The sequence below is a fragment of the Hirundo rustica genome, chromosome 3 (assembly GCF_015227805.2).
Source record: "Hirundo rustica isolate bHirRus1 chromosome 3, bHirRus1.pri.v3, whole genome shotgun sequence".
NCBI lineage: Eukaryota > Metazoa > Chordata > Aves > Passeriformes > Hirundinidae > Hirundo > Hirundo rustica.
In genome coordinates this window covers 22,262,475-22,285,900 of record NC_053452.1, presented here as the reverse complement: position 1 = coordinate 22,285,900, position 23,426 = coordinate 22,262,475, and the positions used below count along the sequence as shown (strand labels likewise).

The 23,426-nt window shown below is 41.9% G+C and overlaps 1 protein-coding gene across 3 annotated transcripts in view; it reads left to right on the top strand.

Moving 5' to 3' along the window:
• Positions 1-23,426, top strand: part of KCNK2 (potassium two pore domain channel subfamily K member 2) — a 109,483-nt gene that overhangs the window by 22,919 nt on the left and 63,138 nt on the right. The window contains exons 1-3 of one of the 3 annotated variants that reach the window (XM_040059793.2): positions 9,528-9,619; positions 10,212-10,264; positions 11,968-12,278. In XM_040059793.2, the coding sequence (XP_039915727.1) occupies position 10,264; positions 11,968-12,278 (312 nt within the window). In that variant the 5' untranslated portion in view covers positions 9,528-9,619; positions 10,212-10,263. Of the gene's footprint in view, positions 1-9,527; positions 9,620-9,989; positions 10,265-11,967; positions 12,279-23,426 lie in introns of those variants that run through there. The other 2 variants (XM_040059792.2, XM_040059791.2) reach the window with 2 other exon arrangements.

The following is a 23,426-nucleotide window of genomic DNA, read 5'->3' as shown; positions in this document are numbered from 1 at the left end:
AGGAATGTGTGGATTCTTGTACACAGCAGGTAGTCAAGTAATAATGAAAGTGATTGATGATAAAAAGCTTGCTTCCTACTCTCCTCTCATCAACAACCTATTGGGATCAAGAGAACACTAGAATAGAAATTAGTCTTCCTTGAATTATTCTAAACAGTCAACTGATAGGAGATTTCTTTGATCTCATTCAATCGAAATTGATTAATTCTGTTAATTACTCTGTTTGAACTGAGTTAGCAGGAATTTTCTGCCTGTTGTAGCATCCTTGATGATTTGCCTTCTCACATGCCAAACAAGTGAACTTGGTAAAAAATGTGAAAGCAGACGATGTCAACCTAGTGTTTACTGACTAAGACTGATAATGACTATCAGTGACAAATATCTGTAGAAATAATCAGATGTAATTTGTTTCTGTACTTGGATTTTTAATTGAAACTCCCATTGGTTAAAAGACATAAACCGTCCTTGGGGCAGGAACTCATGAATTCTTCTGCCAAGAAAATACATAATCACTAAGCTAGAAATATTTTCTCTCCTTCTCCCTCTGTCCATTTCATACGTCGTGAATCCTTAATCCTATAGGAAGAACTGGGATTACATTAAGAGTTCAATATTTGCTGGATTGTGGGATTGTTGTAAACCTAGGGCATTTCCCCAAGTTTTATGCCATCTCCTTTTTCTTAATGCCTGCTGGGAAGGTTCAGATTAACATTAATAGTGTAGGACTGACCTCCTACCTAGAATCCTGGGGGTTTTTTCCAGTTAGTAGACTGAATCTTATGAGCTAGAGGAGATATTTAGGATGCTTAGGAATGTACAAATAGACTGACATACATTGAAGGATTTGCCACAAACTGAGGACACCGCTGCTTTTGGTTTGTCAGCCATCCTGAAATCTGTCTTTGTTCTATCTAGCCTTCAGTCGAAAAGAAACAAATCTATTGTGCTAAAATGTTATTGTTAAAATTATCAGTGAGTATTTCTGGAGAGAGGTATGAGAAATGACATGTATTGTCATGCTGACATGACAATAAAACATGTTGTAGGTACATCTTATTCTAGCTAAGCTTCAAAGTGGTTTGTCTTTCCCATGTAACTAATAGGGACTTGAGCCAAAATAATTTCCAAAATACCACCTCCCAGCCCTCCGGTGTGAGGATCCAGTTCTCTTGCATCTTGCCTGATACAGGTTAGTCTCTGCTCTATAAAGATACCTTTGGAGTGCCCTTCTGTGACACTGCAGCTCAGTTGGAAGTCAGCAGCTAATTGACTCTGAAGGAACCCTCTATGCAATAGGAAGGCAAAACATCCTGACAAGCTCAGTACTTGCTCTGGGGGTAAACAGGTCATTTACCTGTTTCCAGTAAAATTCTTTCTGCTGATGGTGAGGGAGGTGAAATTTGCCAAGCACCCATGTGAGTGTATTGCTATTTATATAACTCAAGTGTTAAACCTCTTGTGCATAAATATGTAAGTGAGAACAACAAAAATAGCTCAGTAGTATTTCCTAGAGATCAGATAAAATCACAGGGCAGTGCTCTGGAGTCCACTAAAGTGCTAGGATCAGTCATCTTTAGGTGTGGTTTTCTTGAACTGGGCTTACTTGAACACTGGAGGGACAAGCTCTCTCCAGGAAGGTTAAAGATGTGTATTTAAATGCCTTTATGCAGAAGAAATACTTCTATGCAGAAGAAATAATTTGAGTCCTTTTTGCTTATCCTGAGAGAGTCTTGCAATCATTGCACTATTATGTAAAATCTAGAGGCTTTTCTTTTATTTATATTTCCAAAGAAAGCAGTAACCATATTTACTGTTCGCATAAAGTTTGTTCTGCTAACCTTCCAAACAAGCCAAATGAAGGGTTATTTTCTGGATCAACTGGGCATAAGAATTGGGCATAATGTTGCGCAGCATGGTGGGAAGCGTGTTTGTGTCCAGAAGCAGAAAGCTTGTTCAAGAACCCCAGTGGTAAAAACTGAGCCACACAGAAATTAAAATAAATTGCTTTTATCAGGCAACATTATTTTTCTTTGAGGCACCTTTGTCCATGTCAGAGGTTACATCTTTCACTTGGAAAATGATAATAAAACCCCCCAAAGTAGCTGACAGAAGGATAACTCCAGAACTGGAGGCAACACTTACATGCTGTGGAAGTACCATAATCAAGGAAGTTTCTCATGCTGAGGGGTCGGGGTTCCCAGTTTGAGTGTGCTGCTGGGAAGACCATACCTGCCCTGCCTCCGGAAGCTGGCAATACTTTTGTGTTATGCTGCACAATCGCCTGCATGCAGCAGCTTGCTCTGAATTCCCACACAGCTCCCTGTGTGGGGTTCTGCTGTAGTGTACAGCAGATATAACCAAGATATCCCAAATCCAACACATCTGGATTACATGTATTTTTGTGGATTTGCTAGCAAGATGAAGGACTCATTCTGTGTGACCCTGTAAGTTAGGAATAAGGGCTGGGCCTTTTCCCCACATTTTACTAAAATCGACTTTACTAGTTATAATATTGTAATCAGAGCTGACTTTCCAAAATATTCTATGAAATTTTTATGAGTTAGTAAAATCACCAGATCTTCCTACTAAAATAAAGAAATTGCCAATAAGTCCCCAAGAATCTGGTGCAAATATTCAGCCTGAGGCTTCTTACTGCTTTTGTTGCGCTTCTTTCATTGAGACACTCTTACTGGCTAAAGCCTTAGGTAAATTTTTCGAGTCATAGTCCTCGTAATATCCGAAGTTGTTATGAGCGAGAACATGAGAACATAAGAAAGCAATAATTTCAGGAATTGGTTTCTTTATGGCTTTTCTATTAACTTTTTCCTGGCAATCATACTCATTAATTTGGTATAGTCTCCTTTTTAACACCCACATATACAAAATCACAGAAAGTTTACATAAATTGTTATAGGGGGTCACTTATGCCATATTTGTTGCCAATATAAATATTTTAGAAAAATAATTATTTATTTTGAAGACTACCTTTTACACTAACATAATGATTTTTTTACAATTTTCTTGTCATTTTATGTGATGAGGCAATTAATCATTTTGGGCAAATGATTACAGAAATAGTAATCTGCTGAGAATTTTAGAAATAGAACAGCTTTTACGTCCAGGCTGCTAAAATGGAATGGAAATTTCATAATATTAATTTTAGCTGTTTTATGTGAGGGGATCATACAAAATAACTTTTACCAGTCACAGCCCTAAGTGCATCTGGTTCTATTTGGTGCCTGGGGTATTACATCTGGGGCATATTTATATTTGCTGTGCAAAGGGGAAAATATGGGCCAGTCTTGCCCTGTATTTTCTACCTATATTTTCCTTGGAGCCAGAGTCCAGCTTTTAATGTTCCCTCTACCAACAGAAAATAAAACATAAAACTGTGCAAGCCCATGGCTGAGTTTCCTTGCATGCTTAACATCAGTGGCAGGACACTACAGAAAGACCTTTCTTCTAGCACAAGTATATAGATTAGAAGCCTCTTTAAAGCTGGAAAGATGAGTCTGACCCTGTAGCCTGTTCCCTTGCCAGCACAGTCCATAACTGCCAGTCAAAGACTAAATCACCAAGCCCTGAATTTCAAGATCACGCTTTAAAGAAAATAGAAGGAAGTGCCTTCAAGGATGGAAGTGCTGATCAATGCCAATGCATGATGCATCTGAATGGCAGGAATTTATGTTTCTTGCTGCCCAAATGCCTTATGAAAACTGGACTCTGCTCACCCAGCTTTCTGCCTGTATGGTGTTAGTGGCATCTTTGTCTCAGCAGAAAGAGCAACCACCGGAACAAGCTATGAATTAAAAAGAACAAAAAAACCCCAAACAAACCAAAAACCCCCCAAAAAACTAACCAAATGCTGTCTTTTTTTAAAAAAAAATCTGTAACAACTTTTCCAGACATATCTCTATGTAGCTGAACACAGAGTTTACCAGAAAAACTGTCTCTTGTGCATATTTGAAAATAATTCATAGATTTCATTACACTTTTATGACTAAAGCCAGGTAGAGCAGAGTCTGGTGGTTTTAAAACATAGATGATACTTAGTGTTCTCACTTTTCATCACTTCATTTGTATTCTTTATTTCTGCTAGCAAGTTCTTTCATTAGCCCTGCATGATATTTATTTAGCATTGCCAGGGCTATTTTCTCTTGTTTTCCCTTTGTCTGTTTTGTTTTGTTTCTTCCAAATCTTATTTGTGTATTACTCGAAAAGAAAATCACTAATGCTGTTTTAGGTGATTTCCAGTGTCCTCTGTCTGTATTTAATTTTATTTACAGATTGTTGTGTCCATATGTCTGTGTCACTAATTCCAGAGTTCCCTAAAATGTGAATATAGTACATTACAAATAAAAAAAGCCCTCAGCTCCTCAAGGTATGGTTTAAAAGCAAGCTTACTGACTCAAGAAGAACTCCCTTTAGAGTCAGCACAAACTTTGGCCGCTCTTGTCAGGCCTGAGGTGTGCAGTCATATGTATGGGTTTTTTCCTTTCAAAATATGCTCTTTTCCAGTCTGCAAAGACTGAAAAAAGAGATTAGGTTTCCATTTCATAAGTTATCCAGTAGCACTATGAAAATCAATTCCATGGTTGGTTGGACTATGGGGTGTGGACAGGCAGATATGAAAACTAGATATTCCCATTGTCAACCTCCTGTTTTGAAGAGACCACAATGACAAAAATGGAAAATAAATTACAAACCCGCAGTTTTGTAGAACATTTTGGTGATTACAGAAAAATGTTTTGTAATCATCCCAAAGCACTACTAGCTGTCCATCAAGCAGACCAGTAATTCAAAGTGGGTGGTCATAAGTTTTTTCTGTGCATAAATAATCCACAATAATGGTGACATATGGCAATTCACATTTATCATGGATAAGAATGGCACTGAAAGTTAGTTATAATCATTGCTTCTGAAGCTGTCCAAGCATAATAGATTTGTGGAAACAAATATGAAAAAAAAAGTGGCAGAACACGTGATAAATAAATCCCACTAGGTCTGATAACACGACATAGGCAGGAAGGAAACCCACTGGGAGATTTGCAAGTCAGTAAAGAAAAATACACATTCACAATATTAATTACAGTAGTGAATGCTTTACAGGTTCTAAAACAACTTCCTTCTTGCTGCAAGTGGATAAATAGATAAGGCTTACATGCAATGGAAAGAATTAAAATGTAATTAAGACTGACAACCGAGATGCATGAAAATAGATGAGCACATGTAAACATTTTTTTCTAGTAATTGATGAAGTGAAAAACAATGGCTTTTCTGCTGAATAAATAATTTGTCACACTATAGGATGGGCGCTCATAGTGGATATGATAACTTGCTAGTGAGGTAGAACTCATTAATATTGTGTGGTGCAGTCAGCACACTGGAGGGCAGGGATGCCATCCAGAGGGACCCTGGCATGCTTGGGAGGTGTCACTCAACATGAGCTGGCAATGTGCACTCGCAGCTCAGAAAGCCAACCAAATGCTGGGCTGTATCCAAAGGAGCATGGCCAGCAGGTCAAAGGAGGTGATTCTCCCCCTCTACTCTGCTCTGATGAGTCCCAACCTGCAGCGCTGCTTCCAGGTCAGGGAAACCCAACCTAAGAAGGACACGCAACTGTTGGAGCAAGTCCAGGGAGGTAACAAAGTTGCTAACAGAACCTGCTTTACAAAGACAGGCTAAAAAGTTAGAGCTGTTCAGCTCCGGGAAGAGAAGGCAGCATGGAGAACTCATAGCAACCTTCCACTATCTGAAGGAGCCCTACAGGGAAGCTGTGGAGTTCTTCAAGGCCAGGTTGGATACAGCTTTGAGCAACCCATCTAGTAGGAGGTGTCCCTGCTCATGGCATGTGGGTTGGGACCAGATGGTCTTTAGGGTCGCTGCCAACCCTTAACATTCTAAGGTTCTGTGATTCTGTAGTACGTAGTCTAGTTGCTCTGTGTATGCTTAACTCATTTCAAAATGTGAATTAGAAGAGATCACATATTTTTCAATGGGTCTGTTTTAGGGATTTACCATTTTCAGAGCCAGAGGAGGGCTGAGAATCACTCAACTGCAAGTGTCTCCTCTTGCCTGTTGTCATCTCCCCAGTGCTGGGAGGTTGTGTTTTCAGCATGGTCACTCAGAGCAGCCTGGAATCCTTGCTGCCTGTGAAGAACATGGTGTGCCTTCTCATTTGGTCCAAAGAGAAGCAGGCTGTGTGCCATTAGTCCCTCATCTAGTTTAAATTCCCATAGCACAATACAACTAATGGTTTCAAGGTGAAATACAGTGACATGGCATGGCCTTAATGTCATAATTATCCATAAAGAACTGACAGAGATCTTTTAATGTCTCCAAAGAAGTAAAGAGACAAGTAATTTTTCAGTCCTGCTGAATAAGTAAAATGAACCGTAAAATTAACTTACATAGTAAGTCCAGTAGAGTTTCTGTAAAGCTTCCTGGTAATAAAACTTAGCAGTAGCAGAGGTTTATCCTTGAGTTTAACTGGGTGTACAGTTTGGCCAAATTCTGAAGAGAGGCAGAGTTTTCCTGCTATTGTGATGAGGAAGAGGGCACGCTGTGCTCAGCAGGTCCCAAAGCCTATAGCAATACATTGTTTGATCAAAGGCACAGGTCCCCTGTGGCCAATTAAACAGATGCCCCCATGAATAAGCTGCTGTTGAAGTCAGTGAGGCCAATGCCCTCACTGGAACCCTTGTCATAACAGTCCCTTGGGAATGTAGAAATTCTCGGCTGCTAGATAGGATTGAGGAAGGCTGGAATCTGCGGTGCCTCCCATTACACAGATGGTTAAAGGAGAAGAGCATTTACTGCCCACAGAGGTGGGGGCTTAGCAGAAGCCTCCTGCTCTGGGCACAAAGCAAATGTTCTTCATGACCTCCCAGGCAGGGGAAGGCTCCTGAATTAGGAAGAGGTAAGAATACTTTTTACTTGGGACTTTTAAATTGGTCTTTATAGGGTAATACTTCTCTGGAATAACTATTTCCTTGCAAGTGACCTCCTGTCCTATCAAAACTACGTTTAGATCATCTGCAGCTGCTATTTCCATGTATATGAGATTGCTATGTTTATCATGCAACTTTGCCTTCCTCTGCATGCTGCATGCCTGTCTGTCTTGGCTGAGTCTACTTTTAACATTTCAAAGAGCTGAGCAGCTTCCAGCAGCCACCATCTGTGAGTACTGTGGTCATCCCAAACTCATGTCAATACATTTTTAGACAATATTTGACAGTCCTGCACTTTGTGAGTTTTTCTCATGTTAGTGTGAAATACACAAACCTGCTTATACTTAATCTTAGATTTTTTTTTCCTGTTTGTTTAGATAAATCTCCTTCACTCAGCAGCAAATCCATTTGCTTGTGGGGCTGGAGCTCTGTTTAAGCCCTTTTCACTGCTTAATTTTGTCTCTGTTGGTTAGTGGAAAGTTTTGTCAGCGCTGCATTTAAGTGTGTTTGTTTAGCATCAGGCCTGATGCGTCAAGCTGGTCAAATGTCAGTTCCAAATTTGAGGGCAAAATGGTCACACATAATATTCAAACAATGTGTGGTGTACATTGCAATAATAATAATAAAAAAAAATTGGTGGGCATGACTCCGTAGAGTAAATGCTGGTGCTGTAAAAGGCCTCAACAAAGTAGGAGTTGCTGTTCACAGTCGTTTTTATCGTAGACTACAAAAAGAATTACTGGTTTTCTTGCTGAATTTGAAGATCATTGCTGTATGTGGAATGTTTATATCCCTGCTAGAAATGAGGATGCACAGCTCAAGTTCACTCAAAGTATGTGGTGAAATGAGGATCCAACTGAGGATTACATCTGGGATCACAATAGGTGGAAAATATCAGCCAGCTGTAAACTGAAAGTAGATATTGGAGATATTTACTAGGTAATTAATGGAAATAACTGCTTTCCCAGAGATAGCCCTTCAGGTCTTAAGGTTTAAGGCACCAATGCAGTCGTTCCTGGAGCAGATCTCAAAATGGTTTCTTCCCATTGGGTGGAATCCCTAAATTTAAGGCCTGGTCCAAACCCTCTTGAAGCTATTGGAAAGCTTCCTATGGATTTCAATTTGTAGGCAATAGATATGACCATTTAAAAGCTTTTAATTATAATTCCTTCACTCAAGGAAATACAGAATTTCATTACAAATATTTAGATTGCTAAAGAAAGGCATGTAGCACTATATTCCAGTATTTTATGGAGACACAGGTCAGCATGGAGGAATATGTTCATGCCTGTTTTCCCATAGGATGTTCAAAGAAATCCTGTGAAATGATTCTTTTCCATGAGACAAGAACAGCCAGTGTTTACATAGGCTAATGATTAAGAAATCTGCTGGAGAGAAAAAAGAGGATTTTTTTCTTCTTTTTTTTTTTGGGGGGGGGGGGGGGGTGTTATATTAAAAATATTCGGGTGTGAGAATCTTTGAGAATTCCTTGAGTGAGGGAGTATCAGTAGTCAAAAGCAGATGTTTCTCTTGTGTTTGAATATTGGGACAGTGTTGATGAAGCCAGCCCTGTGTCTGAAGTTCTGCTTCCAAGGGTTGTTGGACTGGGCCCAGCTGCTCTCATTACTCGACAAGTCCTCTGCTGGTTTCCAGGGATGGGCAGCAATGAGCTACAGCTTGCTCTGAAATAACAGAGGCAGCTTCCTGCCCGGTGCTGCATCTTTTGGAGACTTGTGGATGCACTGGGCGAGAGTGGTGTGATTGATGTTGCTGAAATTGGAGTCCTAAGGAACTCAATATTGCACTCATTTGTATTATGTCACATTGATATGGAGAAGCGTTAAAATAAGTGACTTCTGAAGTGTTTGCTGATGGTGCTGCTGATTTAAGTGGGATTATAGCCCATTAAACACCCGATGTATGACTAGCTTTGGCCATTTTACAGATACAGCCTCTGGCTTTAAATGTTTGAGACTTATACCCATTTGTTATGGTTAGTAATTCTTTAGACTTTTTAGAGGGTGGTTGTGGGAGCAGTTTTTGGTTTCTCTTGGTAAAGCCTCTTCTAGGATTTTTATTCACATTCTTCACCTCGGTGTGAACAACTGACCCATGGATAGAAACAGGTGACAGATGACTGGGAAATAAGGAAGTTAGCCCACGGCACAGATAGCAAGGATAGTTTCAGGCTTTTTAGTGGCAGAAACCACAGTTGAAGCAGCATTTCTGGTGTATCTATCAGACTGAAATGGAAGAAGGCGGTGCGCAGGCGGTGCGTGCGATAGGAGAGCAGCTACCATCCCTGACTCCTAGATCCCACCTAGTTAACTCCTTGCAGCAACATACCAGGGCTGCCAAGCACCGGGTTAAAATCAGGCCGAGCCGAGAAGGACGGAACCGCCTGGCCCTTCAGCTCCGCGCCCTTCTCCGGCGAGGGCGGAGGTGTCCCCTCTTGTCCTCCCTCTCCTGCTAATTCGGTCACATTTCGGACAGTTCAAAAGTTCACGGGGAGGCTCTGGCGAGGCGACCGTGTGTGGGGCTGGAGCGGGGACCGCCGGCAGATCCAGCCTCGCCGGCGGGGTTGGCCGGTGCCTTCTTCTCCTCCCTCTCTCTCTCTCTCTCTCTCCTCTCTCCTCGCTTGTTTCCAGGAGAGACCTTGCTCTCCGCAGGTATCGCTCTGCCTCCCCTCGGCTCCCCTTCCATCTTCCCCCGGCGCCCCTGCAGCATCTGCCGGCCGGGCAGCCTGCGCGGCGGGGCGCGGAGGGCGCGCTCCCCCGGCGGGCCGGGAGCGGAGCGGCGCGGAGCGGAGCGGCTGCCCCCCCGCCGGCGGGGGGCGCGGAAGGGGGCGCGGAGGGGCGGGGGGCGAGCAGCGGTGCGGCTGCTCGCCGCCCCACAAAAGGCACCGCCGGGCTCGGGCTGCTCCGCACGCCCCGCGCACCGGAGCGCGCACGGACACGCACACGCACTCACACACAGACGCTCACACTCGCACGGACACGCTCGCACGCACTCACACACACGGGAGCGCCGCGATGTGCGATGCGCGATGCGCGACGTGAGGCACCTCGCATGCCGCGGGGCCGGGGGGAGCCGGCGGGATCCGCGTTGCCAGCCCGCCCGCCCCTGCCGCTCCCTCTCCTCCAGACCCATCCATCAGCCTCTTCCTCTCGGTCTGCTCCTGCCTTTCTTTTCTTTTCCTTTATTTATTTTATTTTATTTTATTTTTTAAAATTTGCTCTAACTGTATCTACCCGAGCATAGAAAAAATGCCTGCCCGTGGAGCGAGGAGAGGGGACCGGGTCGGTAAATAAGAAGTGAGTACGAGCACAATGGCGTGCCTCCCCACTCCCAGCCCTGCGGATGCTGCATGCGCCCCTGCTTCCCCCGCACCGGACCCCGGGATGCTCCCCGCGGCGGCCCGGGGCTCCTTTGTACCTTGCCCGGTTCCTTTCCCCTCCCTTCCCGGCCCCGTTCGCGCCGCGCCCCGGCTCCGCCGCCTGCCGCCTCGCCCCCGCGCCGCTCCCCGCGGCGGAGCATCCCGGCTGGCGGCGGCTTCCCGGGGGCTACCGGGGCTGCACCCCGCGGCGGCGGCGGGCGTCCCCCGGCGCGCTGCACCCTCCGCGGGGAGGGGGCGGCGGGGCCGGCGGCGGTGCCCGGTGCCCGCTCCTTTGTTCGCCGCCGGCGGCCGCGGCGGGTCGGCGCGGCTCCGGGCGGGCTCGGCGGCCCCGGCCGCGCTGAGAGCGCTCCCCGGCATCGGCCCTGGGGGCTCGGAGGGGCTCGGGGGCTGCCGCGGGAGAGAAGGCGGCGGCGGCAAAGGGCTCCCCCCTCCAAGGCGCGGGACGGGGGGGCTGTGCCCGATCCCCGGGTGCCCGTGGGGCGGGGGCCGGAGCCGTGGGAGGCGTGACCGCCGCAAGCGTGGATTGTCCGGCTCCCACCTCGCGGGCTGTGAGGGGTGGCCCGGGTCCCCGCTCGGCCCGGGCTGGGGCTGCCGTTCTCCCCCCGACCCCTTCTCCCGGAGCCGCGGTGTGTGCCGGAGCCCGGCGGGTTCCCAGGCGGTGGCTGCCAAGTACCGCCGCCTTCCCTGCAGGGATGCATCCCCTCTCCGCTGTCCTGTGGGAGACTTTCCTCTAGATTTAGATCTGAGCTTTTTCCACCAGAGGCTGGAAAAACTGTCTTGGCCATTTAAAACGTACTGGTTCTTCAAAACAATTTAAATATAGCTTGTGTGGTCACTGCCGCGACCATCTTCCCACAGGAGACCTTCACCTGCGCTTGATGTGGAGCATTTTTTTTTTTTTTTTTTAGTGCCCATATAGTTACTGGTAGTCACATGAGTTATCCAAGTACTTGATTAACTCCGACACTCTTATCCTAACCCCATGTGTTTTTGTAGCTGTAAATAAAAATACCTGCTTTAGCAAATGCACGGCTCTTCCAGGAAGCACACGTGTTGTACCACTGTTTTCTGAAAGGTGTAATCAATAAACAATCAGCCCGTTAAGACCGGTATGATGAGCGATGTCTTATTTTTACTGTGGTGTCTGGGGAGTTTAGAAATGATCACACAACTGTTCTCCGAGAGCATTTGTTGGAGCATAGGACAAAATAGGTGAGAGAGATGAGGTTTTGTATTTTCCTGATACTTCTGTAATGCTGAGGTAAAACACAGCTGGAAAGATGCTTAGCAGTGCTTGATAGAACAGTGGATGTAAAGAATCTCTGCAGCAAACACTACCTTAGAGTAATTTAGTGAGATGCAAGGGTGTAGGGGAAATGATTCAATATCATATGGGGACAGACATAGAAAATGTTGCAAATGTGCATTTGTATGTAAGATGGACGGTACTACTCAGAGCAACAGATATGTTGTAAGGTGTCATGGAATTAAGAGAAAGATCCAGCAGTTTAAGAATTCCATTAGAAGCAACAGAGTTCAATTAATCTCTTGGCAAGAAGTTTAGTTAGTGAAATCTGAGTGGCACTGTAAACATTAACTTTCTTTTTCTGTTTTTGCCAGTGGCGGCACCTGACTTGCTGGATCCCAAATCGGCCACTCAGAACTCCAAACCAAGATTATCATTTTCCACCAAGCCTACAGTGCTTGCTTCACGGGAGGAAAGCGATTCAGCCATTAATGTTATGAAATGGAAGACAGTCTCAACAATTTTTCTGGTGGTAGTTGTGTATTTAATAATTGGAGCAACAGTATTTAAAGCCCTGGAGCAGCCTCATGAGACCTCCCAGAGAACCACCATTGTGATTCAGAAGCAGACGTTTGTATCTCAGCATTCCTGTGTGAATGCAACAGAGCTTGATGAACTGATTCAGGTAATCCATACCAAACCCCTCATCACCTTGCCTTAGAGGAACAAGTCATATATGGCAGTACTGCAGTGACCAGGGGCAAAACCCTTATAAGCAAAGCTCTGTATTGGCCGAGCGATGTAACAAATGTTAAGACCAGAAGCTGAGCATTCGGATTTTCATGCAAAGCCTCATGGTTGAAAAGCTATTGCTATTTTTAGGTCCAGTATGCAGAGGGCCTTTCCACTGAAGCCTCCCATTATGCTAATTAAATGATTATTCATCAGCAATATATATAATTAATAGTTCACAAAGGAATTGGTATATTGATTGTGCTTTGCAAGTTCTGTCTATATTTGAAGTGCCTAATTCTGAGGAAGAAGCTATACCATCCATTGCCTTAAAGGACTACCTAATTTACTGTGATTTTATCAAGCTAGCGTTCCTTCCAGCTGTATGTTTCTTTATATTGATTTTGTTTTAAGTACAGGAAAGTACCATGGACTTCCTACTTTGATCTTAAATCTCAATTTTCTCTGCTTCTTAAAGGCACATCCACAAATGATGTACATTGCCGTGTTTCTACTAACATGACTTTACCCTTGCAGGTTACCTGCCTCTGAACCATGGGAAATATTTATTTGCAGTAGCACAGAACTAGATCTGGAACCTTATAAATCCCCTTCCAACTTAAATCCCATGTTCTTTTGAATATCCAGTGGCACTGCAGGGAATAGCAGAGGGCTGCCAAATCACATCAATTCTGGGCATGGGACAATGAAATGGGAGACTGGAGTGAATGGTCAGGAGTTGGCAAGGATTGACTCCTTCCTTAACAGTGGCCATGGGGCTATCTGGGTTTACAGAGCCCAGGATGGAACAGGGAGAGCAGGAGAGAGTGTTGGGCACCTGGACTGTGGTGAGCAGGAGCTCTGGAGCATGCCAGATGCATGGGCATAAAATATTTCTGGAAGTGTTTTCTGTCAGCAGATGTGGCTGGGAGTTTAGAATTCGATTTTACCTCTCTAGACCAATCTGCCTTGAGCATCAGCATGGACACATTTTTTTTTTTTTTCAGTTTTAAATATGCAGTTCTGATGTGCTGAGTTATATTTATGGTATGCTACTTCTGAATTTTAAAGGTAAGCTAGGAAAATGATTTGTATGTTGTGATTTCTCCCCTGCCTTGTTGCTAAAGTGTGTTCCAAAACTGCTACCCTTTAAATGCCTGTCAAGCAGCTCCTCTCTCCATGAGTCTGGCCAGGCATGCCTGAGGAGATGCTGCTGATAGTGATTTAGATGCTGTGTAATAACTGTGTTCCAGTGGTTTGACCAGCAGAATGTGAGATAATCTTTCAGAGAAATAAACAAGCGCATTCTGATGAAAAACAACTCTTGTAGCTGCTATAAATATCCTCCTATAAAATTTTTAGGTCAGATACTGTACTTGTGAAGATAAAAAAAGAAATTTTGAAGCAATATTATCTTACATCATCTGTGAGATGGACCTTAAGGCAAAAACTGTTGAAGTTTGCTCTGGAGTACTTAGATATTTTAGCATTTATGATTCTCTGCCCAGAAGCACAGATTGATAATAAAAAACCACTTCATCAGCATTCAACGCCCATTTGATGTTCTGTGTAAAATAAATGAGTTTCAATACAACCATCAGAGCACAGATAACCATATCAGCATTAGCTTCCATCTCCACTAATGATCTTGCCACAACCAGAAAAACACAGGCATGAGAAGCATGGGGGGGTGACACAGTGTCCCATAGTACATGGATGAGAGAGAATTGTGGGAAGAGCTTGGTCTGCATGCTGTTCAGGTAAATGGAAAACTTAATCTGCCCTTGGTCCCTTCTGCTTCTCTGTAAAGAGCACCATGATGTGGAGGTAGGAATGTGCTTTTAGACTTCCTTCACAGGAGCAGAGCTGGGGCACAGGGAGCCTATTTGGGTGCCTTGTTTTATGCAGAGTAATTCTTAGTGAAAGCCATCAAGTTGTTAAAGGGTTGGGAAGTTCTGCTTGCCCAAAGTAAAATGGGAAAACAATGGTAAAAGAGAGTCTCAAACTATTTTTTCCAGGTCTAGGCCTCTATCTCACACACGGGGTCATAGTTCTTCCCTAAGTTGCCACTTTGTCACAAAAACGAAATTAGTGAAATACATTTTGTCTCCCTGGGATTATGTCTGACTGCTATTACAATATAATGCAGTGTTTCTTTAGCTTTTGTTGGATGTCTGTATGAAAAAAAATAAATAGTGCGTGCAAGGAAAAAGTAAATGTTATTTAAGAACTCACTGAAAGCTATAAAACTGAAAATTAATATGTAGAAGGGAGTTGGAATGATTAGTTTGTGTGAAGAAAATTACAGAGCTTACAGACTGTAACGTCTTCTTTAATCAAGCATTTACCTTGAGTCAAACTATAATGAAATTCACTGCAACTTTTCTTTTTGAACTTCATGTTCTGGGAATCCAGATACTGGTTTGGCTCTTTCATGCTAGTCATTGTTCAAAGTGCTTGTCATACCAGGCTTTTTCAACCTTCACAAACCTCTGTGCTGTAATTTAATCCTTACTCTGAAGCAGAGTAAGGACCAAGACTGTCCACAGGCAGTACAATATGTGGCAGCTTATTCCGCTGAGCACATCAGAGAGACTAGTTGGTGACCACAAATTCAGCTAAGAAAAAGTACAAGTGGAATGACACTCCAGTTTCCAGCACTCAGGAGCCATGAATTTTCCAGCACCTTGGCTAAAATCTTCCTTTTGTCACAAATCTGTGTGTTTCTATAAATACACACAGAATGGGGGTTTTCCCCTTCCTGTCTTCACCATCCTTATTTTATCTCACCAATCTCCAGAACCTCTCCTGGTGCAACACTATGTACTGTTGCCAACTCTTCAGCAGGCACAAGTTTATTCCCTGGGTTTTGAATTCCTGAAACTTAGTATTGTCACACTGATCATGTGGCTCCTCTGGGTGTACTAGGTGAGAATTATACTTTTATAGACATCATATATTTTAGATGTAAAATATGAGGCAACAGAGAGCTGCTATGCAGCCTAGAAAATGTGTAAAGGTAATGGAATAGAGTGCTTTGAGGATGGCAGTGAGGTAAATTCAGCTGCCTCAGAAAAAGGACCTATGTTTTCCTCATAACTTTTCAGCCCAGTCCAGCAGTGTTGTTCCTGTGCTGACAAAAATAAAAAAAGACGTGGCCTTCATGACCTCTTCTGTCTCTGAATTCCGTGGTCCGGCGTTGCAAATCTTTCAGTCTAAAGCACTTTGGTTACTTGTTGCCTCACTGTTGCAGAATACACCTGCAATGAACAACAGCAATGCATGACCCTGAGAGGTACATCCAGGTACATAATTCCTTTGATATTTTGTGAGCGCTTCCATTTAGTACCATATTAAAAATGTACAGAAGTCATGCAGAGCATATCTGTACACCCAAGAGACCCATTTTTTGAGGCGATTTCGACTTTTGCTGTAGCCTGAAGCCAGCATTAACAACAGCATTAAGTGGATCACTGGATGCTGTCCCCAGTGGTGCAGAGGTGGGCAGTGCACAGCATTCAGTGGTGGCATATCTAAATTTACATCTAGAGGATTACTCCAGGAGGGAGGCTTGTGAAAGTACAAACACTACCTAGGTGAGTAATGAGAATACAAAAAGAACAGCAAGATGTGCATGGTCTGATATTAAAATTCACTTTAAAAATGTTTCAGCTGGAAGGTCTTGCTAGGATCTCATTTATTAACAGATGAGAGAGCATTGGTTTGGTAAAGGTTATTTGTGATATCTAATACTTTATAATGCTGCAGAAAGGAATGTGGCCTGGTTCTTTCCTACTATTTCTTCTTTTGGAGAAGAGCACTCTACCATTCATCACGAATGATGTTTTGGTTTCTCTGTCTGTGCCTGCTCTCAACTTGGCCCTGCCATGCAATGCAATGCAACTGTCAGGTGACAGAATAAAAGAGTAAATGTAGTTCAGACTGTGTGGATTTAATGCATGTGTGACAAAGTATGCAAACCTGATCTTCATTTACACTAAGGATTTTTTATGTCTTGCGTCCAACAATTTTTTCCCTTTCCAGTGAGCTTTTCTGTTGGTAGAAGCTGATAGAAACCTGGGTCTAATCCAGCTATACACACAAATAACAATAAGCATTAAAGAATGAAATAATTCTCTAACTGGAGCTCTTGTATCTAATTATTTCAATCTAATTCTAATTTTCTTCTAGTTTGTTCACTGTTTCCTACAGCAAGCTTGCCACTAGGCATTTAAAATGTTAGAGACGCCTTCCAAACTCAGATGCACAAAATGTATTGCCAAGAACTTGGAAAAATTTCGTGCTGTATTTATGCACCTGTGCGTGGTAGCAAATGTAAAGAGAACTAAGATTACACTGCTGATGGTCAGTGGCATTCATGTCCTCATGCAGCGCTGTGCAGGCACGGGATGCTTGTGTCTTCCTTCATGACACCTCCTGGGGTTGTCTCTGGGAACAGGTGAGCCTGACTGAATTTGATATTCAGCAATGTCATAAAATTGTCATTACTGCTGTTTCACACACCTCGTTCCCTCTAGAGGATCCCAAAGATCCTATGGGGGAAAAAAGGTCCATGAAAAAACAATGAATTTGCTTTCTCCTTGCCCAGAACTCATGTTGTTGCTAGGATTTAGGGATGTGGCCAGTATTTTTTGTTGTGGGATGTCTTAGCAATTAGAAACAACAGTTTGTCCCCCTGCCAAAGAAAAAGCTGATTAGAAAAAAAGAAAGAAAAGAGCTTTTTATGTAAATACCACCTAATTATATATTGCTCAGCAGTTATTTGTTCATGTTGACCTGTTTAAACCAAAATAGAAAAAAAAAATCCTTTTAATATCCAAACAAGTTGTTTGATGCATTATTTTTGCGTACAAAAAAGGGAAATAAGAAAAAATTTAGTTATATTATTTGAAATATCTAGGCTGTCCCAGGAAGCTGGTGTGAATTATTATAGTTATTTTAGTGAGCTAATTCTGAAAATTAATGAAGCATTTTCAAGTAAAGGTACAATGGAGCATAAGTTAATAATAGAACATAGTTAATTTCTTGTTCTTTTAACAGGTCCTTCAAATATATTTATTCTGAAACCCTAACAATTGGAAAAAAATACACTAAAAAGCACAATCTTTTAATGTGTTCCAAATGCTCTGCGTGGTAATTCTTGACTTATAAAATCTTCATTTTGAAATCTGAACAAATTTTCAGGGTGCTACACCAAGTTGTCTCAGCAGGAATATTTTTGTAGAGTTTTAAATCCAGCTGCTTTCAGGGTATGTGGCTTCCTCTGAAAACTGAATGCTCACAAAAATGTGCTTGCCTTTAAAATAAACAAAAAGGATTAAGCCTCCAGGATTAGCTGAATTGACGTGGATCCCACAAATTGGGTCTCCTTGGGTTCTGTGCGGGCTTGTGGCCAGTGCAGGGAGAACAGCTCTCTGTGCAGGGGTCCAGAGTTGTGTGCCATTCCTGTTTTCATCTCACATTTGTGTCAGCTGCATTGCCCCTTTTCTTTCCATTCATCTATTAGATTATGAATGAGACCAACGTTGGGATTTTTTTTTTTTTTTTTTTTAATCTCCCTTGAGGACAAGTGCTTTTTTTACCTCTTTATCTCTCTCTTGAGGGAAGCCTGACATAATTATGAATGACATGGGAGCAGTGTTTCTTTCTTCAAACTGGCATTACCAGAAAGTCATCATAGCTTCTTATGCGATTAATTTCTTGTAAAAATATTTTACTTCAAAGTATGTATTTGCTGTGGCTTCATTTTTATAGTTGAAGGTAGATAACTACATTAAGTTTTACCTCCACCAGTAAGTGATTTTGTCCCTTTCACAGGCTTCTTTATAATTTGCATTGTAGCCTGAAGAAAATTATTTTTGCCTGAAAATAATTTTTCAGGTATATATTTCATTTCAATCAGATAAGCTCCTTGAGCCCTGATTATGTAGAAAATCATTAAAATAAAGAAATGTAAGTCCTTTCTCTCCAAGAGATTAGATGGTATTTGATCACGCTGTACAGTTTTTGAAGCCAGGAAAGCACAGAGATGCAAAGATCTTGTTTTCAGACAAACACAAAATTTGTTTAGACAAGATTAAAATTTATTAACTAGACCTATTAAGCTTGAAGCAAATTTTATTAATTGTTTGAATCTCAACATTTGCAGACATTTTCAGTCCTGTGAGCTGTAGCTTACAGGTACTCTAAGCAGGGACTTTTTGAGATAGTTTGAATATATCAGTTTAGACACCTAAACATTCTTGGTCTCTCCTTTTGCAATTCCTTCCAGACTCTCCAAAAGGAAGCAGGAACTATCCCATGTCAGGATCCTAGCCTGGAAGCAACATTTATGCTTTGTAAAACTTAAAGCCTTGAAAAGATTGATAGACCAGCATAGAAGAAATTGAGGCTGCACTATATTTTATTTATTTATCTGAGGACCCAAAATACCATTGCATCAGGTTTTTTAATGTGCCATCTCCATTTCAGTTAGGAAGCTTATGACCAATTGCACATATCAGTAGCAGAGCTGCCTGTTGATGATGTTTTCAAAGCAATGAAAGAAGAAATGATGGACTTTCAAAGCAGTTAAAACATGAGGCACGGGAGCTGTAGCTTGAATTGTTGGCCTGCGCATGTGTCTGTCCTTAGGAAGGTGTCTGCCCATTAGAGCACTTGGGCTTTATGTACTCTTTACTCTAAGTGTCCTGGCAGCCCTAACTTGTACAGTCCTGCATCTCTTCTTCTCTTGTCTGCGTCTCCTTTCTGCTTCACTCTGGTCAGAAATAAATGTTCAAATGCAGTTGTCTCCTTCCACAATCCTTCTCCCCCCAAAAATTCTACCTGAATCCCTAGATCAGAGAAAAATTTATTAAAAGCGAGATCTCTGTGAAAGACCTTTGATCACACCCTTACCCAGACCTGTGCTCCACACAGACATCCACCTGCTGTGCTTGGATCTGGATGAGTTGCAGAAGTCCCTGGACTGTGTGTACTCCTTGCCTAAGCTCCTGATGTTCTTCCTCTTCTGGTTCTGTACTCAGTTCCTGGAAGGAGAGATTTTTTTTGCCAGATTTTCTCTTGCCTGGGATCATTTCCTCCAGGGACAGGATAGCTCCCTTTTCTGTAGTCATTTTCTACATAATGGTTAAACCAAAACGCTTTTTTTAAAATCGGTTTTTATCCTTCATGAGCATTATCTGTGGGGAGAATAAGAAATAAATTCTATCTGCCCTTGTCACTTCTTGTTCAAGAAGATTGGTCTCAAACATTTTTGCTGCTTCCGGTGCTGAGACCTGTAAAAATTGCATTTCCTTCAGATGAACAGTTTTTGGACCTAGAACTTAGCTTAGCCTGATTGCATCTGAATGCCTTCTTTTGCCTTAGAATGGGTGGCAGATATGACTCATTAGTAAGTCAGTTCTGCAGAACAGCTGTTTGCATAATTCTTCCAATCTGTAATCTCGAGAAGCAAAAAAAAGCCTTCTTCCCTGAACATGCATGTGTATATACATGCATAGACATGTGTATGTGCACACAGAGAATTTATATACATAGAAACCCATGGGGTTTGTAATGCATATTTAGAAATAGAAATGTTTTTTGTTAAGTTTCTGTATGTTTTTAGTTTAAGTAGCCGTGAAAGAGGGTGAAAAGAATCCTTCAGTTCTTCAGCATGTGGGGTACTAGTCTCCAGTGTAGAGCACACTCATATGTTATACAAACTAAAAAGAAAAACAAGGAGTCATAGAATTATAATACAAATATTATTGCAATCTCTTTCAACATCAAGACCCAAAACCATGTGTTTTGAGGCTGGAGAGTTGTTTGCTAACTGTTAAAAGCATCCTGGTGTGCCTTTGAACTGAGAACTAGGATTTCCATTTCTTGTAAACCAAAGGCTGAAATAGAAACACAGGACTTGTGCAGTAGCTGGGCCATATGAGGTGTATCTTTATACTGTGAAGGGAGAGTCCCCTGCCAAATGGCAGCAGAACTATAGCAGTGAAGGAAGAAATCCAGGCTGAGAAATGGTTTTCAGAAACTTTGAGGCACGTCTGACTTTTTGACATCACTTGTCAAGTGACTGCCAGGAAGCACAAGCTAACTCCTGACAAGCTGGTTAACAAAAGAAAGCACGCTCTGGGTTTTATCGGAAGCATAATTTGAGGTGCTTCTATTTTAATCTTTCAGTAGAAGAGCTGAGAGTAATGAACTGTTGTGTTACATCATTTCGTGGAAGTGAAGTGACTGGAAGATGGTACAAAAACCTGTATTTGGAGCCTGGTGTGGGACAAGGGGATGAGCATTGGAGTGACTGGTTTGACACATACTTATTTCTGCCTGATTTCCATGTGAGACAATAGCTGACTAGCCTTCACACTTTATAAACCCTCCTTATTTTCCTGTGTTTCTGCAGACCCACTTGGTGCATGGTAGCTCTCTGACCAGCAGGCTGGCTTTTGTCAGTCAATGCCATTGACTTCTTGCAGGGTCAGAGGATGAAATCCCCGACCTAGAATTGTCTTCTCTTAGAAAATGACTGTGCTGCTCGAAAGACTGTTTTATCTCGTTTTGACAGAAGAAAAGTCACGGTATTCTATGTCTTAATCTGCAAAGCAAAGTTCAGCATGGCCTCTACAGAAAGACGCTTGCATGAACACAGGAATGGCACAAAACTGCACAATGTATTTACCAGAAATTGTTTCTGAGTTATACAGGAATTGAAAAACTGACATTGAATTAAAATGTGATTTGTGTTCTCACACTCCTTTTCCTAGTGTTCTGATTTCAAGGAAAAGAAAAAAATAGTGGTATGAAAGCAATGCTTACGGGCTTTTAGAGCTCTGGTTGTGCCTGGCCTGTCCGCTCTGGGCTTAATCATCTCTGCCTCTTTTCTCTGATACTCTAATAAATCTTGTTCCCAAATGTGGCTGCAAAGTCAAGTAGTTGGGATGTGTGGGTGTAGTGCAAGTCAGGACTTGATCTCAGACACATTTCATGCCTATCCTAATACACAGCACAGAGGCAGCCTAAGAATTCACCTAATTCAAAAAATTGGAATTTTCAAGAATTTTTAAATGTGTCAAAATTTTATCTCAATTCTCTTCACTTAAAAAAAAAAAAAAAAAAAAAAGGCGCCTTTTTCACAATTATAAAGATAATTAAAGAAGAAAAACATATCACTGTAAGTGTAACCATATACAATTATTTTTAAAATCATTGTGCATATAGGCCTTGATTGGGTGCCATGTGCTGGGTGACCCACCCTCTGCTCAGTCCTCAGTCACCTCATGTGAAACAAGTACTAGACAAAGACTCTGAAAGAAGGTAAAGCAAGTGAAATAATCTGCATAATTTAAGAATTTAATCTGTTCACATGCCTGTTCTAATGCTGTACTGTTAAAATTAATCTGATTTTTAAACCAATTTATTTTGTAAATGGAATAAAAAACTAGAAAATTTCCAGTGAGGAGCTCAGTTAACTTTAATACTGGAAAATAATTTTTATAAATCAAGAAGTTCGCATGTTATGATCACACAATGTTTAAAGACTGCAACATACAATGACTGTACAGATCATAGTTTTCATGATTCTGCTTTTAGATTCAAAATGCACAGTTACTGTCACTACTCTGTCATCTAGGATAAGATCAAAGTCTCAAGTGACAGAATTTAGGGAGGGATGAAGGAAGGAAGGAAGGAAGGAAGGAAGGAAGGAAGGAAGGAAGGAAGGAAGGAAGGAAGGAAGGAAGGAAGGAAGGAAGGAAGGAAGGAAGGAAGGAAGGAAGGAAGGAAGGAAGGAAGGAAGGAAGGAAGGAAGGAAAATGTCAAACTCATGACAAATGAAGTTTGTTGTAGTAGTAAGACATCAGCCAAAAAAGAGGCTAAAAGACCAAGAATTAAGGTGGCAGAGAACTGAATGTGACAGCTCTGACAGTGAATAATAAGCCTGTTACTTGAAGACTAAGGCTCAGATGCTGGCACTTAGTGAAGTTAGTGAAGCCTGGGTTTTTATTCTGGGTTAGATAAGTGTTAATAATCTTCCAGGTAAGTTTGTGTAGTGGATATAAGTCAGGAAGATGCTACCCTGAAATCATTGCCCTGAAAGATATGTGTTAGGAGTTATGCAATATGTTATTTTCTTCTTAAATTTTTGTTGGGAATAGTCTTAGATGAAGATCATCTTATGATTGCTGACCAGACTAAGAAGAAAAGTCATCCTCTGATCCAAAGAACTGAAAATGCAGTCACCCTTCCTAAAAAATCTGCTGGCAACATTCAAAAGACTTTATGAGACAGTGGTATTGACTTCAGTAAACAAGTAACCTTAACCACCTGTCGCCCTTGTTAGTAAGGAAGACTCTTACAGATGACTCTGGAGGAATAAAATGCAGCAGCTTTGCTGGTATCTAGTCTGGCTTCTCCCAAACATGGTCACAGCATAGGAGAAGCATAACGTTGTGTGTTTGGAAGCAACAGCTCAATGATGATGAAGGCATCATCTGGCCCTTTATGACTAAAACTATGCCTAAAACAATCAATAAATTTACAAATATGGATCAGTAAATGTGCAAAGAAAGTCAATGAGAAATACTGGCAATAAAAAAAAAATATTTAAAAAATACTTAAATGTGGTATACAACGGATTTCTTTAGACAGGTGAACATATTATTTTGCACGAAAAAGTCTTCAGTTTGAAAAAAAAGAGGAAGCTGAGTGGTCTTGTAAGATCATTAATTTCTTGAAGGAGACAAATCAGAAATTGCTATTCAAGTGTTCCTCATAACACAAGAACTTAAAAAATTACTTTTAAGTACATACAAACTCTCAAAAGGGAAATACCTTTTAAATGATCCACAAGTAATTTGCAGATCTTACTGCCACAGAATGACTTGGCTCACGAAATATAAGTGAGCTCCAAAAGTAGTTAGATAAATTAATGGCAAAGCAATTCACCCAAGCCAATCGGAACATCACGATGCAGATGCAGCCTCCTACTCAGAAAGTCCCTAAAGTGTGCCTAGTCAGAACTTAGGAGGCTGTACGAAAAGGAAGCATCTCTGAAAGCAGCCCTGATTATTTTCCTGATTAGCAG